Here is a 17823-nt window from a genome sequence, read left to right as displayed (position 1 = left end):
ACTCCCATCTAGCCCCTCCCCCACAGGAACTTGCTACCAGATTCTAGCACCTCTCCTGAGAAGTTGTCAAAACACTCCCTGTTCTCTCTGCAGGAGGACGCCACCCTCTGCCCCCATGTCGCCACCTTGGAAGGACTGACTGACCCCAGCAGCCCGTGCCACTCCCCGCGCCCACCATGGGATCCGAGGGAAGCTTGCTGATCGAGGGACAAACACAGATCATCCTCTTGGGGAGCCTGGCATCTGTGGCCACCTTCTTCCTCATCACCTTCCTCATCTTTCTGTGTTCCAGTTGCGACAGGTGAGAGTGACGTGTGTCTACTGGAGCCTTAAAATAACACGTTCCTGGGACCCAGGAGACTTTCTGTATTAAAAAGCCTGTGATGGATGGCATCCCACTACATAGACGTTCACAGACACTCCTGTGATTAACTGCCTTCTCTCCTGCAAAGGGGCCGGCCCGGGACACTTTTTATTAGCTCAATGAAGCCATATTTGGTTTTCCTGGGGAGCAACTGGAAGAGACCTTATATATGAAAGACCTTATATATGAAACTTCCCAGAAGGAACTTTTTGCTGTTCTCATGAGCACACCCATGTCTAATTTATATTGTCTTTTTCCATCTGTGGACATTTGGAAATCTAAGTATGATGTATATTAAACACACTCTTTTTTGCTACCATTTGAGAGTTACTGAGAATTTTTGCTGCTCTGTAGCTGTGGAGGGGTCATTTTATTAAAGATTTGTAATCTAGAACTGCAGTTTCTTAAGAAACAGATTTTTCTAAAAGGGAAATATTCTGTGTATGAAATAACCATCTTGTCGTATTTTAGAATTGTACTTCTCTCTCTCTCAACTCCTTCATATAAAATGTGTAACCCTCCCACCAAAAAAAAGAAAAAAAAGGAGATCTTAGGTTGGAGAGAAGCAGAGTCCTTCCGAAGCCAGAGTGATTTTCCAGGTGTTCAGCATTGTTATGACATATGCCGCTCTCTGGTGAGTTGGCTGCTCCTGGAGCAGCCAGGGAAGACCAGCTGGCAGCCAACCCTCTCCTCAATAACCTTGGAAGAGAGTCGCCAAGTGTCATTTAAAAGTCCGTATATGGCTTCCTGCGCTGAATGTCGAAAAGAGAAAATCTGGAGTCCCTGAACTCAAGTAGTGCCAGTTCGGACCCAGGTCTCCTGAGCTGGGAGAGAGACCAGCTGGCCAGGAAGATGAAGAAATAAGACCCAAGAGGAGAGGAGTGTCTCCTGGGCCTGGGAGGGCCTACCTCTGTAATTATTTACGCTCCCGCTAGGTGTCACTGTTGCCTTATACATCTATGGGAAAGGTAACCTCTAGTACTGATGGCTTTCTTTAGCCTGTCCTGGGTAAAAATAAATTCTATTTTTACTGGATGGACTTTTCCATAGTCTGGAAGTACGCATGACTCATCCTGAGAGCATGTACCCTTCCCAACAAGCCAAAAGTTGTATTTTCTTTATTTTCTCAATCCCCTGGCAGTGTGTGACTTTGCAAAGACTGAATTAAGAAAAATGAAGATGTGAGAATTGTCTGGACTTCCTTAAAAATTAAAAAAAAAAAAAAGAAAGAAATCATCCCAGTAATCTAGATATAAACAACTCCTACTCAGGAGACTGCCCCAGTCCTCTTGTTAACTTGTATTTTCTACTCCTGGAGGAAGTGGGGGCAAGAGAGCTGGCCAGCCCCTTGCTAGGACTTGACCCCTTCAGACCCTGCTGCCTGCAGAGGAGGGGTAAGTTGTCTGGCTTCTGGTTTCTCAGTAAAATAAACTTGGTTCTTTATCCAAAGAGAGATTTAAGTGTTGATACAGTTTGGATATTTGATCTTATTTGATTTTAGGTGGCATGTTGGATATTACAGCCATGTTTCCTTTTCTGTTTCAGAGAAAAGAAGCCAAGACCGCACAGCGGGGACCATGAGAACCTGATGAACGTGGTGAGTGTGCATGCACGTGTGTGTGTGTGCACACACATGTGCACTTTAAGGCATCAGCCACTTGTCTAAGCAGGTCCCTGCAAGCTCACAAGCTGAGGGAAGCAACTCAGCCAGAGTTAACTGGCTGCCTGGGCTGTGTCCTCATGCTGCAGATTCATTTTCCCCGTGGCTAGCGTGTGTGCGTGCTCAGTCACTTCAGTTGTGTCCGGCTCCTTGCAACCACTGCGCAAAAGATCCTCAGATAGTTCCAGCTTACCGCAGAGGTGTTTCTGTTTCGCCTCTGCCCGGCTCCAGCCGGTTTATTAGTTGGCCACAGCTGTCGTAACAAAGGACCGCAAGCTGAGTGGCTTAAATAATAAGTTTATCATCTCAGTTCTGGAGGCTAGAAATTCAAGATCACAGTAGCAGCAGGCTTTGAGGGTGAGTGTGTTCCAGGCTGCTCTCCTAGCTTCCAGTGGTGGAAGCACCTGCCTTTGGCGATGCTTGGTTTGAAGACTCTGCCCTCACTGTCTTTTCTGTCCCTGTGACTCTTCACACCATCTTCCCTCTGTGTGTGTTTGTGTCTGTCCAAGTTCCCCTTTTAGAAGTCCTGTGATGTGACCTCATCCCTCATCTTAACCTGTTTCATCCGCAGTGACCCTGAGTCCATAGGTCAGTTCTGAGGTATTGAGGGTTAGGACTTCCCTACAGGAATTTGGGGAGGATGAAAATTCAACCCATGACAGCTGATCAGTAAGCTCATAGGAGCCTGAGACCCAGCATCCTAGATGGCCTGGCCAAGTTTTCTTGCTCTGTGTCCTATAGGGCCCTGACAAGCCCTAAGGGCCTCTGGGATCCACCCAGGTGGGGAGCAGCTTGAGCGTCCTGGTCCCACCTTGTTCCCCTCAGGCCTCTGCCCTTAACTGGCCGAACAACACTAACAGCTGGGCATGGGCCACCCTCGAGTTGTCGTTGAGTCACTAAGTTGTTGTTGAGTCACTCAGTCGTGTCTGACTCTTTGCGACCCCGTGGACTGTAGCCCACCGGGCTCCTCTGTTTATAGGATTCTCCAGGCAAGGATACCGGAGTGGGTTGCCATGCCCTCCTCCAGGGGATCTTCCCAACCCAGGGACTGAACCCATATCTCCTGCTTGGCAGGTGGATTCTATTCTGCTGAGTCACCAGGGAAGCCCCTGCCTTCATATACACAGGATAAAACTGTGAAGATGCTTCCTCTCCTAGATGTAATTTCTCAAGAACAACTGTAAATCTGTCAGAGGAAGAAGGGGCAAAGAGGAAGGATGGATGAGTGAGGGATGTCACATGAGGTCTGGAATGAGAAAAGCAGCCAGCAGTCAGCTTCCGAGCCCTTCCCCCCCAGCAAGCGTCTCCAGTCCCGGGCGCCTTGCCCCGTGAATGTGGAAACTCTTCCAGCCCAGGCAACAAAGTGGTCAGATGGCCTCTCCTAGGAGCCCCTGGGGATCCTTCCTTTTGTCTCCGTGTGCAGACGGCTCACCCACCACCTCTTCCGGCTTCTCATCACCACCCCCCTCTCACCCTCACTTTGTTACCCCCACTGCAGTCTCTGGTTGTCTGTGTCCCCACTTCTCACCTGTCCCCAGCACCTCTGTTAGACTGTACCCAGAAGGTAGGTGGGGGAGAAGGTGGTGCCTCTGCTATAGCTTCACCCGCACGTAGGTCCAAGGGTGACCCAGGGCAAAGCGGGTCCCCTTTCATGCGATTGAAGCAGTTGACTCCCTGTAAGCTTCTGGAGCATGATGAGCGTGAGCTCCATACTCTGTTATTATTTTTGTGGTTTAGTCACCAAGTCGTGTCCAACTCTTTGCGACCCCGTGGACTATAGCCCACCAGGCTCCTCTGTCCATGGGATTTCCCAGACAAGAATACTAGAGTGGGTTGTCATTTCCTCCTCCACAGGATCTTCCCAGATTAGTGGTCAAACCCGTGTCTCCTGCTTGGCAGGTGTATTCTTTACCACTGAGCCACCTGGGAGGCCCCCTCTGTTATTTTTACTTGGTTGCCAGTCAGGAGTCAGAGAATTTGAGAAGCCAGGTAGCCAAGGTTGTGGTGCTGTTTACATCAGAACTTCCTGTGTGGACTTCTGGAGCCTGGCCAGTGTGGCCACCTGGGTCCTGCATGAACTCTATGAGCAGGATCGGGGCGCAGATCATATCAGCAGTGATTCAGCTGCTACATGAGACAGGTGGCATATTTCAAGAAATACGTGATCTAGCAACTTACTTCCAACTGTAGCTCAGCCTTATGTATTATGCCCTGTATTGTCCACTCATGCTGATAAGCCCAGTGGAAAATGATCAATGCCATTCTTCCCCCCAAGGGTCCTGAATTTGTTTGTGAGAATAATGAAGGTTTGCAGACCTAAGTTTTAGCATACAACAGTTTTTGTGAACCTTCAAGCAGAGACTTGGCTGATTATGAACATCTCAGATGTCAGTGACATTTATCTTTGATCAGATTTAAGTCTCTTCCCTTCAGATGACAAAGGTGATGTTTTCCCTTGTTTTCTTCAGCGTGACACACCTTTGAAAAGGGTAACATTTCCAGCATCTCTGGGAGAAAGATGAGGCTGTCTGCTGGAGCTGATTCTGATCAGCCCTGGGGCTTCCCTGTCCTGCCTTGCCTTGAGCTAGGAGACTGACTCTCCACGACCTACTATACCCCATTTGTGATCTGGGAAGGGAAGCTCTGTGGGTGGCAACCTCGGAAGATTCTCAGGACAGCTCTGTCCAATAGAACCTTCCACCAAGATGGCTCAGCTGCACTGACAGAATGGCCGCTACCCACGTGTGGCTGTTGAGCCCTTGACATGCAGCTGGTCCAACTGAGGAACTCCATTTCATTTCATTTCACTTAATTTGCATCTAAGTAGCAGATTTGAGTTTTGTTGCTGCTGTTTTAATTTTTAGAAAAAGCCATGGAGGGAATGCCCTGGTTGTCCAGCGGTTAGGACTCCACGCTCTCACTGCCAAGGGCTGGGATTCAATCCCTGTTGGGGAACTAGGATCCCACAGGCTGTGCAGTTTGACCAAACGAATAAATATAAATAAAACAACAACAAAAAGGCGGGGCTATTCCCCTCTGCCCCGCAGTCTGACTCGCTTGGCGCCTTTGTTCTTGTAGCCTTCTGACAAGGAGATGTTCAGCCGCTCTGTCACCAGCCTGGCCACAGACGCGCCCCCCAGCAGCGAGCAGAACGGAGCTCTCACCAACGGAGACAGTAAGTGCTGCCACAGCTCCAGCTGTGGGCAGGCCTCATTACCTGCGAAAGGACTAGAAATGTAGCTCAGAGAGGTCAGAAAATGTCGCTCGGAACACCACCGTAGTTACCATCATCATTTCTTTATAACACCAGCTCCTGCTCCTGCCGGCAAAACTGCTAAAACCCCACTTGCCTGCATGACCTGGACGGAAGTACCTGGGAATTAATATCTTCCCCAAGGCAGTCCTTCACCGATGAGTGGTACAAGGAGGGGTCCCTTGTCCCTTGGCTGAGATAACTCGTAGGCCTGTTTATTGCTCTGTTTTTCCAGACTTTTCCTGCAGGATTTGGCTCCAGTCACGTATTTGAAGCTGGTTTATCAATGCAGGCTTTATTGGCTACCTTATCCACTGTATTTCTTATACTTTTCAATAAGCCGTTCACACCTGAAGAAAGAAAATGTAGCTTGAAAAAACTAGGAAATGTGTTCTTGCTCTCCTTTTGTATTGCTGCCAGTTTTAGCAAAAATAATCTCATTGGGATGAAAAGTTAGCATCTATGAGTTGGCTGCTGTGTGCCATCACTCTAAGATCTGTATGTTTATGAACTCATGTATGCTAACAACTCTAAGATTACTGTTACCCATAAGATTACTATTACTAGTATTAGTCCTGCCCTGTAAGATGGGAATTATTACTGTCCTCAGTTTACAGATGAGGACGTTAATTGCTGCTGCAGCAAATTACCACACAGTTAGTGTCTGAGAACAGCACAGATTAATTTACAGTCTGGGTATCAGAGTCTGAACCCAGTCTCCCTGGGCTAACATCTGTAAGTATTGTCCAGCCCAGTAGCAGCAGGGCAGCATTTCTTCCCCAGGCTCTAGGGCCGAATCTGGTTCCTCGCCTGCTTCAGCTTCTAGAAGCCGCCCACATTCGTTGGTCCAGGCCTTTCTCTCCATCGTCAAAGCCCCTCTCAGGCTCTCCTGCCCCTTTCACTCACAGGTGTTAGCCGCTCAGTCCTGTCTGACTCTTTGCAACCCCATGGACTGTAGCCCACCAGGCTCCTCTGTCCATGGAATTTTCCAGGCAAAAATACTACACTGGGTTACCATTTCCTTCTCCAGGGGATCTTCCCCACCCATGGATCAAACCCATGTCTTCCATATTGCAGGCGGATTCTTGACTGTCTAAGCCACCAGGGAAGCCCCTTTCACTTATAAGGACCCTCCTAGTTACACTGGGCCCACCTGGATGCCCAGGTTCCTCCCCATCTCAAGGTCAACAGGTAGTTAGTTTATCCTTGTCCTTAATTCCTCCCTTGCCACGTAACGAGACACATTCACGGAATCTAGGGATTAGGATGCAGACACCTAGGGGTGCATTATTCCGCCTGGCACAGAGAAGTTGTTAATTTGCCTAAGATCTTATGATCTATGCACTAAGGATCTGTAATGTGAACCTTTGATCTGAGTCCTAGGCACCCCGTCTACACACTCACTGCCTGATGTGAATGCTGACAGAAGTCACAACTACATTTGCATGATGCAGTTTATAGAATGCTTTCACCTGAAATAGCAAATCCTCTTCTTACTTCGATTTATAGACCAGGAAACTGTGGGGCAATCAGGATTGACACCATGTCTTCAGACGCCAGTGCTGGTTCTCTGTCTACCAGGACGCAGATGTCTAAATCCAGAGGGCAAAACACAGTGGGTGGTGGTGATAACTTCACAGATCAAGAGATCCATTATCAGTTTCCCCAGATGTTGTGTCCAGTTCTTTCCAACCCCATGGACTGTAGCCCGCCAGGCTCCTCTGTCCATGGAATTCTCCAGGCAAGAATACTGTTGTGGGTGGCCATTCCCTTCTCCAGGGGATCTTCCCAACCCAGGGATTGAACCCACATCTCCTGCATTGGCAGGCGGATTCTATACCGTCTGAGCCACCAGGGAAGCCCAGATTTCCACTAACAGTTACATCATGTACAATTTGCAACCTTAAGTCAAATAAAAAGTCAGTAGCTTAATTTCACCTCACTTGACATTATCCGAGTCACTGTAATGATTCTATAAGGAAGCATCTTTCTCCATTTTTAATACTCCTGCTGCTTTAGTTCTTTCAGAAGACAGCACAGGGACCTGCATGCAACATTATGAGGAAGTCCAGACCTCAGCTTCGGATCTGCTGGACTCCCAGGACAGCACAGGGAAACCAAAATGTCATCAAAGCCGAGAGTTGCCCAGAATTCCCCCTGAGAGCTCGGTGGACACGATGCACAATGGCAGAAGTGCGGATGGGGACCAGGGTCTGGGGATGGAAGGACCCTATGAAGTGCTCAAGGATAGTTCCTCGCAAGAAAACATGGTGGAAGACTGCTTGTATGAAACCGTGAATGAAATTAAGGAGGTGACAGCAGCTGCCCAGCCGAGTCGAGGCCACAGCGGCAGGTCGAAATTGACTTCTGGTGTGAAAGAGCTTCCAGGGCCGCAGGCCAACAGCAGAACAGACTTTGCTGAGTATGCCTCCGTGGACAGAAACAAAAAGTGTCGACAAAGTGTCAACGCGGAGATTCTTCTTGGAAATTCGTGTGATCCAGAAGAGGAGGCCCCGCCTCCTGTGCCTGTGAAACTCCTAGACGAAAATGAAAACCTTCAGAAGGAAGAGAGTCAAGCAGGAGAAGAGGGAGCCGCGGAGGGGACCAGTGAAACCAACAAGGTGGGCTCCTGCACTTTCGTTTCAGAGTTTTTGTCCCAATTGGGAATCTAGCTAAACCTGGGGCATTTGTTTGCACGGTATTTTAAGAAATACACACTGACACCTTCACGTGCATTAAATGATAAAGGCTGTTTGCATGTAAGCTGTGTTTGAATTTTTTTACCCCTCCAAGTAATAAAATACTGAAAACGCATGTTTACAAAATATTTCTTTCCTGGCACCTTGAATATTTTCCAGTTTTTGCATCATGTCTAATTGGGGCCAAGTATTATTTTCTTCATTTTGAAGACCAAGAACTAGAAAGAGGAGACTTAGCTGCCCATTTAGCCTCTTCTGCTTGTCGCCATCCCAAGCAGTAGGGTGATCCCCGCCCCTCCGCCTGGGGTCCCAGAAATCAGAGCCCAGGAACAAGCCCGCAGGTGCTGCCGGGCATATCTGGTAATGGATATAGACTTTTATAGGAGTCAAGTAAGAGATTTTATTTTATGACAATTTCTAAACAATAACATGTGTGACTCTTTAAGTTTAGATGTTCAATCGAGCTCTAAAATGCAGTAAGAATCCCTGAGCCTTCTCTGTGTGTGTCCCATGAGCTGACATCTGAGCCACAGTAGCTTGGAATTCTCATCTCCAGCTGTCAGCATTACCTTGGGATTTTCCATTCTCTGCAGAGACAACAGTAGGTTTCTCTTCTCAGGTTTCGGTGAAGTGAAGTGAAGTCGCTCAGTCATGTCCGACTCTTTGTGACCCCGTGGACTGTAGCCTACCAGGCTCCTCCGTCCATGGGATTCTCCAGGCAAGAGTACTGGAGTGGGTTGCCATTTTCTTCTCCAGGGGATCTTCCCAACCCAGGGATTAAACCCGGGTCCCCCACATTGTAGGCAGACGCTTTACCATCTGAGCCACCAGGAAAGTCCAGCTTTCGGTAGGAAGGCCAAGTAGGGGCTAGTCAGTCAATAGCAGCCTTACAAAGCCTGTGGAGTTCCTGATCAAAACAGGAACCCTGGCTAGGGTTATATGTGCGTGCTAAGTCGCTTCAGTCATGTCTGACTCTGCGACCCCATAGACTGTAGCCCGCTAGGCTCTCCTGTCTGTGGGATTCTCCAGGCAAAGATACTGGAGTGGGTTGCCATGCCCTCCTCTAGGGGATCTTCCCGACCCAGGGATGGAACCTGCGTCTCTTCTGTCTCCTCCATTGGCAGGTGGGTTCTTTGCCACTAGCGTCACTTGGGAAGCCCTTATTCCAAGGGGTCATTCTGAATAGTGTCTCTGAATGTATTTCAGTTTTTCATGTTACCCATGAAGTAAGCTGTTGATAGCACCAGTGAAGTGTTTATGAGCATGTTCGTTAAAGGCAAAAATGCAGCTCAATTTTTTGACCTTTGTATAACCAAAGATAATAAAACTAATGTGAAATTTATGCTGCTTAAAACAGTTAAACCTTTTTTAACTTACAAGCAGTTGATAGATAAGTGAGTTGATTGTCTAACCACTGCCAAGTAAGCAATTCTCCAGATGTCACATTAGAAACTGGAAATATCCATCTGGGAAACCAGATTACCTTTCTGTAGGAATATAAGGATGAATGATCCATCGTTTCCATATAAACCATTCTCATTTTAGTGATTGGGAGAACTTGAAATGCTTAATATTCATGCATTCATTTGCAAAAAGATTTTAATGGGCTTTTCCACCGTAAGCTGCAAGATCTAGGTGCTGGGAATGCACTAGTGAACAAACATATAAATGAACAAAAATCTCTGCCCCTGTGGAGCTTACATTTTAGTTAGGAGATAAAGACATAAATAGGTATGTAAGTAAGGTATATTTTTTATATATATACCTATATATAAAGTGAAGTCGCTCAGTCGTGTCCGACTCTTTGCGACCCCATGGATTGTAGGCCACCAGGCTTCTCTGTCCATGGAATTCTCCAGGCAAGAATGCTGGAGTGGGTTGCCATTTCCTTCTCCAGGGGCTCTTCCCAACCCAAACATCAAAACCGGGTCTTCAGCATTGTAGGCAGACTCTACCGTCCGAGCAGCCAGGAAAGCCCCATATATACATATGTATTATATAGATAACGTCGCTGACTCAATGGACATGAGTTTGAGCAAACTCCAGGAGATAATGAAGGACAGGGAAGCCTAGCGTGCTGCAGTCCATGGGTTCAAAAAGAGTCAGACACGACTTAGTGACTAAACATAAAAGTATATCTTAGAAGGCTTTAAAATATAAAGGAAAAAAATCAGAACAGAATCTGGGGGACTGAGAAAGTTGGGTAGGAGCACAGTTGTGAGGAGAGTGATCAGGGCATGCTGCCTTTGTTCAAAGGGGCATTTGAACAAAAAATTAAAAGGAGTTGAGAGAGTGAGTTGGCTCCTGTTTTGGGGGAAGAGCAAATGAAGTAGAGGGAACGGCCAGTATGAAGGCCCAGCCTCTCCAGGGACGAGGAGGGTATAGGTGTGGCTGGAGAGGAGAGAGCAAGGCTAAGAGCAGTTGGAAGAGAAATAACTGGGGGCCCAACCCTGCATGGCCTTGGCTTATAATCTGAATAAAATGGGTTGCTTGAAAGCCTCAAGCAGAAGGATGACTTCTTCTGGCTTTGAGAAGGATCCCTCTGATGGAGCTGACGTTCACCTGTGAAGAATGGAAGCAAGGAGACCAGTTGGGTAGCCATTCTAATAAGCAAGACAAAAAACTCTTGTTGGATCAGGGTAGGGGCAGCAGAAGTAATGGGAGACACTAAACTAGAACCAGGAGATTTGTCAATGGGCCAGATGTGGATGAAAGGATGAGGAAACAGTGATGAATCCAGGGTGTGGCCTGAGTCCCTGAAAGTGTGGGACTGCCATGAACTGAAGTAGAAGGACCATGGGCCAAGCAAATTTGGGAGTTCGGGGCTGGATATATCGGTTTGAGATAGGTATTGGTCATCCAAGTAGCAACATCAGAGAACAGCTGGATGGAGGAGCAGACTTCTGAGGATAGGCCCAGGCTGGGCTTGTACATTTGGAAGTCAGCAGCAGAAATTAGTTTTTTCAAGCTGACATTGGGTGAGATCACTGCATGAGTGTGTGTGAATGGGGACTTTAAGAGTTCCAAGGACACAGGTCCAGGAAAGAAAGGAGCCAGCAGGAGAGAGGAAAATAGGAGAGAAAAACAGGAAAATTCAGTGTCCTGGAAGCCAAGGAGTGAATGTTGAGGGAAGAAGGGGTGACCCTGCAGCACACACGGCAGGTGGGTCAGGAGAGATCAGGGACACGGTGGGCATCAGTGTCCTTGGCGAGAGCAGTTTCTTTGGAGTCTAGGAGGCAGAAACTGGACTGAAATGGGTTTAGAGAGAGAATAGCAAGAGAAAAATTGAATGTTTTTTTTTTTTTAGACAACTCTTTTAAGAGGTTTTGCTGTAATGGAATTAGTAATAGAGCTAGAAGGGTAGGTTGGTTTGGTTTGGGTTTTAGAATAGATAAATTATAGCCTGTTTTTATGTGGATGAGGATGACTCCATAGAGGTGAAAGTTGATGTAGACAGAATGGAGCATTGCTGGCGCTTATATCCATGAGTAGGTGTAAGGCGTCAGGGTCTCCCACACAGGAGGAAGGGATCGCCTTAAGGTGGAGCCTGGAAAGTTCACCTGTGGCAACGGGCAGGAAGGAAGACGCGTGAATGCAGAGACTGGGAGTGTAATGGGGAGGCAGAAGTTTATAGAAATTTCGTTTGATTCCTTCAGTTTTCTCAAGGTCCTTAGCTAGGGATGAGGTGTTGGGGGTTCGGGGAAAGAGGAGAAGACGTGAAGAAGGCAGCTAGGAGAGCAGGGTCCGGGGTTACTAGCAGGTGTAGGAAGATTGAGAGCAGCATCAAGGACTCACTTGAGGGGTGAGTTCTCCCGTGACCAGGACGGGAGTGGAGTGCTTAAAGGATGACAGTGATGGCTGGCCATGGCGCTGGAGTTTGACAGGGTAGGAAGGAAGGACCCTGAGGAGAAGTGAGACATGGGAAAAAATGGTTGGGGGCCCCACAGTTTTGCAGGCTTGTTGGAACTGGGTTATGGGAGGAGTAGGCGTGAACAGTGAGTGCTGGTCTGAAGGGGCCTGCAGGGAGATGGGATGGTGGGGCTGCTGTGGTTTAGGGTAAGAGGGGTGTGAGGTGCAGATGGAGCAGGGAGGTGGGGCAAGGACACAGGGTCAGTGCAGGGAGGTCAAGGAGTGGGGGCAGGTTTGGAAGGATACAGGTTGGTTGAAATCAGCAAGAATTCAGGCAGGAGAGGTGCTAAAGATTCAATGAACCCGGAGCCAAAATCATCAAGAAATGAGGCCAGAAAATGTGAGTTGATTTCTCCACTAGTTGTTTAAAGTTTCCAGATGACTTAAGAATCTTCCTGATGACTCATGCAAACTGTAGAAATAAAAAATTCAGGGATTTGACAAACACTGTGGTATTTTTTCAGTCAGTTTTTCAATCTTTCATTGATGATCAGTCCTTCAGTGATAATTAGGAATTGAAACAGTAATCTTCATAATCATTTGGTTTTTCTGTACCTACAGATTCAAATTAAAAAATTAGAAGAAATTTATCTAATGTAATACTGGTGGGTATATGAAATCATACTTATGTGTTTATTCCTGATGTCCTTTATATAATTTCTTTGTAGAAAATAGTTTCTTCTCTAAAAATCATTTAAAAACATTTTTGTAGATAGATGCCTCAAAGCATATGCCCCAAAAAAGGTTAAATTATTGACTTTAAACTCCCTTCTCTTGATTTATTTTGTTCTAACAGAGACTTAGTTCATTGTCATACAAGTCCCGGGAAGAAGACCCAACTCTTACAGAAGAAGAGGTGAGTTTTGTTACTTTTAAATAATCAAAAATCTCTTTTAATAGAGAATAGCACTTCCTTCCTTAAGTAAATGCAGTGTCATGTTACCCTTCATCTGAGAAAGCTGAAGTAGACTCTTAGGCCTATGGTTGGAGATCAGAGTTGGCGATATTGGCATTATCGTGGTTCAGAGAGAGTAACTGGGGGATGGGAAGACAAGAAAGAGGACAAGATGAACAAGGAAACTCAATAGGGAAGAAGGAGAAGACAAAAATAGAAAGGGGAGAGGAGGAAAAAGGAATGAGAAGAGAGAAATGTAAGTGTGTGAGCTTTAATCAGGGAGGAAGTTCCCATTAGAAGGAAGTTAATAGTGGTTTGGAATATGCAGAGAATTGGAACAGATGGGTGTAGAGAATTTGCTCCAGGCTGGGAGACAGGGGAAGAAGGGCTTAGGCTTCTGGGAGACAGAGAGCAGGGAACTTCAAAAACATTTCCAGACTTTAAGTAGGGTTAGACATGGCCACCAACAAGAAAGGGTGATGTATTCTCCCAAGGACTGGGGCTAAAGAGTCATGGTTAAACTTTCAATGAAGCATTAAAATTGTAAAAGCCAGTATTTATGGGATTTAGCAAGCTAGATGACGAACACCTTAATTTACCTAGCTATATAAAGACTCTTTCTGGCATGCCTGCTGCTGCTAAGTCACTTCAGTCGTGTCCGACTCTGTGCGATCCCATAGACGGCAGCCCACTAGGCTCCCCCGTCCCTGGGATTCTCTAGGCAAGAACACTGGAGTGGGTTGCCATTTCCTTCTCCAATGCAGGAAAGTGAAAAGTGAGAGTGAAGTCGCTCAGTCGTGTCCGACCCTTCGCGACCCCATGGACGGCAGCCTACCAGGCTCCTCCGTCCATGGGATTTTCCAGGCAAGAGTAAATGGAGTGGGGTGCCATTGCCTTCTCCATTCTGGCATGCCTAGCTTAGTAAATTGTGTACGTGTACAAAAGCAATGTGGGCTTTCCAGGTGGCGCTAGTAGTAAAGAACTCACATGCCAATGCAGGAGACAGAAGAGACACAAGTTCAATCCCTGGGTCATGAAGATCCCCTGGAGGAGGGCACGACAACCCACTCCAATATTCTTGCCTGGAGAATCCCATGGACAGAGGAGCCTGGCGGGCTACAGTCCATAGGGTCACACAGAGTCAGACACAACTAAAGTGACTTGGCACGCACATACATGCAAAAGCAACATGCATATGTGATGTTGCCCAGCCCCCACCGTGTTTCCTGCTCCAGGGAATGGAACTGCCATCTATCCACCTGGTTGCAGAAGCCAAAACCCTGGGGCCCTCCTGAACACCCCGTTTTCCTCACTGTCTTCAGATGCAGCCAGTAATCAGGCCCTTCAGTTCCACCTCAGAAGTTAACTTTCATGTTCCCCCACTCATGTCCATCTCCACTGGGCCCACCCCTCACCAGGCTAATGCAGGGCCCTCCTACCAGGGCCCGAAGTGGCTCCTGTGCCTCCTCCAGCATTTTTCACTGTCCTGGAGCCATCCCATTGGGGTAAGAAAATATTTTAATTCCCTGGCAGTCCAGTTTTTAGGACTTGGTGCTTTCACTGCTGAGGCCATGAGTGCAGTCCCCGGTTAAGGAATTAAGATTCTACAAGCCAGGCTGAAAAAAAAAAAAATATATATATATATATACACACATATATACATGTATATATATATATATATATATATATATAAGAGATCTGGAAACTAATTCTTTAAAATAAATTGAGACTATGTGAAATTTTTAATTACTTTTCCTCTTATCTTATATTTGTTTGTGGCTTTTGAAAATAGGACCCTGTTAATACTGTTGAATGTTTAGCATAGAATAAAGAACTGTGACTCCCATGTATTCATTCTAGGAAGAAGATTTAGGAAAAGTAAATATGGAGATCATTTATTTTTATATTCATGTGATATAATGTTAGTCCAGACTGAAACTGAGACCTGAATTTTAAGTACTATTATCCTAATTTAACAGAATGATGGGGGAAGGGTTGAGTATAAAAAGAAGAGAAATGAGGAAAAGAGGGTAATTTATGAGAACATAATAACAATTTACAGACTGAATAATAATGATGAAAGATGTTAAAGAGAAAAATTGCAAAGCTAAATAGTAAGAGGGCTTGAAGAGAAACCTTTTATTTATACAAAATAAAAATAATAGTCATAGGAGACATATATTCAAAAAGAATATTAGAAGGCTTGAGAAACGTTAATAAGATTTCAAATTTACAATGACACCCTCCCGCACATTTGGTTCATGCCCAGGGATAATATTAAGTTGCAAGTTAATGGAAGAGCCTGCAATTTAAAAAAGAAAAGACTGTAAAAGCCAAGAAGGCCCAAGTACTTACAAGGAGTGGAGGCCATCATGACAGAACCACGGGGAGGAAAGGAGGAAGAGAAACAGAAATGGTGGGGGGCCCGGCTCTCACTGTTACTCTCACAGATAAAGTTGTGTTTGTCTTCCTGATGTTACCGCTGAAGGTGAGGAATAAATATCCAGGACACCAGCTCCCTTCATTACTATCCATGCATGCATGCTTGGCTCAGTCCTGTCCAACTCTTTGTGACCCATGGACCGTAGCCTGCCAGCCTCCTCTGTCGATGGGATTCTCCAGGCAAGAATAATGGAGTGGGTTGCCATTTCCTCCTCCTCCAGGGGATCTTCCCAACCCAGGGATCGAACCCTGGTCTCCTGCATTGCAGGCAGATTCTTTATCCTCTGAGCCACCAGGGAAGCCCTATCATGCATGACTCACCCCTTTATAATCTGTCCATATTTTTGGCTTGGCCCACCTTTTAAACAGTGTCAGACTTTATTTTGGGGGGGCTCCAAAATCACTGCAGATGGTGATTGCAGCCATGAAATTAAAAGATGCTTACTCCTTGGAAGGAAAGTTATGACCAACCCAGATAGCATATTAAAAAGCAGAGACATTATTTTGCCAACAAAGGTCTGTCTAGTCAAGGCTATGGTTTTTCCAGTGGTCATGTATGGATGTGAGAGTTGGACTGTGAAGAAAGCTGAGGGTCGAAAAATTGATGCTTTTGAACTATGGTGTTGGAGAAGACTCTTGAGAGTCCCTTGGACTGCAAGGAGATCCAACTAGTCCATCCTAAAGGAGATCAGTCCTGGGTGTTCATTGGAAGGACTGATGCTGAAGCTGCAACTCCAATACTTTGGCTACCTCATGCAAAGAGTTGACTCATTGGAAAAGACCCTGATGCTGGGAGGGATTAGGGGCAGGAGGAGAAGGGGACGACAGGGAATGAGATGGCTGGATGGCGTCACCAACTCGATGGACATGAGTTTGAGTAAACTCCGGGAGTTTGTGATGGACAGGGAGGCCTGGCATGCTGCAATTCATGGGGTCGCGAAGAGTCGGACATGACTGAGCAACTGAACTGAACTGAACCCTTTAAATAAAGAGTTTCATATGTTGGCAACTTGCTACAAAAAGCAGATGCCTTGTTTTTTATTCTTCTGAAATGGAAAGATACTCTTAATTCGTCATTTTGAAAGGAATTTTTTAGTTAAAACCCCTCAGGTGAGAATGTTAATTTAATATGCATGAAAATGGTTAAATCAACAGGGCAGGAGTTTCACAAAAATTATTTCTCTGACTCAAACCCTTTGGATTGTCAAGGCCTGGGAAATGCCAGCCACCAGCCTGTAGGGAAAGTTCTCATGCAAATGACAGTTAGCGTGCGCCAGGCGTGTCTTAAGAAGCTTTGGAGGCCAGCTGGAAGCTTTCTGCCCAGCATGTGGATATGTGAGAGTAGGACATCTCCCTCTGCACTTGCAAAGCCAAGCATCTGTCAGAAAGTATGTTCCCTTATTTCCTGAGTGTTTTAATACATCAACTGCTGTGGCATAGATAACTGCAGGTAATGAAGGATATTTTTACTTATTTCCAACCATGATTTCTAACAATAAAACAATACCCTCCCTCCCAGATTTCCTAGTCAGTCCATTTTTGTATCAAAGAAAATGAAACCTCTCCCGATATTGGTGGCTTTGTTGTTGTTCAGTTGCTCAGTTACGTCTTACTCTTTGCAACCCCATGGACTGCAGCACGCCAGGCTTCCCTGTCCTTCGTCTCCCGGAGTTTGCGCAAACTCATGTCCATCAAGTCGGTGATGCCATCCAACCATGTCATCTCCTGTCATCCCCTTCTCCCCCTGCCTTCTGTATTTGTGGCTAGATGAGGTATATTAGTGAGACTGAGTGGGTTTGCTTGGAAAACAGTCTGTTCTTCCCAAAGGAAAGAGTGACCTCTAAGTTTCTGACTTCGGTGCATGAGAGGTGCAGTCATGTCTGACTCTCTGCGACCCCATGGACTGCAGTCCACCAGGCTCCTCTGCCCATGGGATTTCCCAGGCATGAATACTGGAGTGGGTAGCCATTTCCTTCTCCAGGGAATCTTCCTGACCCAGGGTTTGAACCCATGTCTCCTGCTTCTCCTGCACTGGCAGGCAAGTTCTTCACTACTGAGACACCTGGGAAGCCCATCCCCTAAGTTGATTGTCTCCCAATATCATTTCTCTGTTGATGACATATAAGAACGAATTTTCCTACTGAAGAAAACTTAGCCCCATCTCTGAATGTCTATTTAACCAATAGACTTCCCTGGTGGCTCAGATGGTAATGCATCTGCCTACAATGCGGGAAAACCAGGTTCAATCCCTGGATCGGGAAGGTCTCCTGAAGAAGAAAACGGCAACCCATTCCAGTATTCTTGCCTAGAAAACCCATGGACAGAGGAGCATGGTCGTCTACAGTCCATGGGGTCGCAAAGAGTCGGATATGACTGAGGGACTTCACTTAGTATGCAATGAAGTATTAATTTAAAAAATAATGGAGGGGTGGGATGGTAAGCAAGATGGGAGGGAGGTTCAAGAGGGAGAGGTATACCTATGGCTGATTCATGTTGATATTTGGCAGAAAACAACAAAATTCTGTAAAGCAATTATCCTTCAATAAAATTAATAAAATCAGAAAAAAAATAGTGGAAAGTGATCCTCTGACAGATATATGT

At 46.2% G+C, this 17823-nt stretch overlaps 1 protein-coding gene across 4 annotated transcripts in view; it reads left to right on the top strand.

Moving 5' to 3' along the window:
- The window catches only part of PAG1 (phosphoprotein membrane anchor with glycosphingolipid microdomains 1), a 162052-nt gene that overhangs the window by 133444 nt on the left and 10785 nt on the right, over positions 1-17823 (top strand). For 3 of the 4 annotated variants that reach the window (XM_043483089.1, XM_043483090.1, XM_043483091.1), the window contains 5 exons: positions 94-301; positions 1910-1961; positions 5103-5199; positions 7297-7898; positions 12682-12741. In XM_043483089.1, coding sequence (XP_043339024.1) covers positions 177-301; positions 1910-1961; positions 5103-5199; positions 7297-7898; positions 12682-12741 — 936 coding nt within the window. In that variant the 5' untranslated portion in view covers positions 94-176. The other variant, XM_043483092.1, reaches the window with a different exon arrangement.

The sequence above is a fragment of the Cervus canadensis genome, chromosome 12 (assembly GCF_019320065.1).
Source record: "Cervus canadensis isolate Bull #8, Minnesota chromosome 12, ASM1932006v1, whole genome shotgun sequence".
NCBI lineage: Eukaryota > Metazoa > Chordata > Mammalia > Artiodactyla > Cervidae > Cervus > Cervus canadensis.
This window is presented reverse-complemented; position numbering and strand designations above follow the sequence as displayed.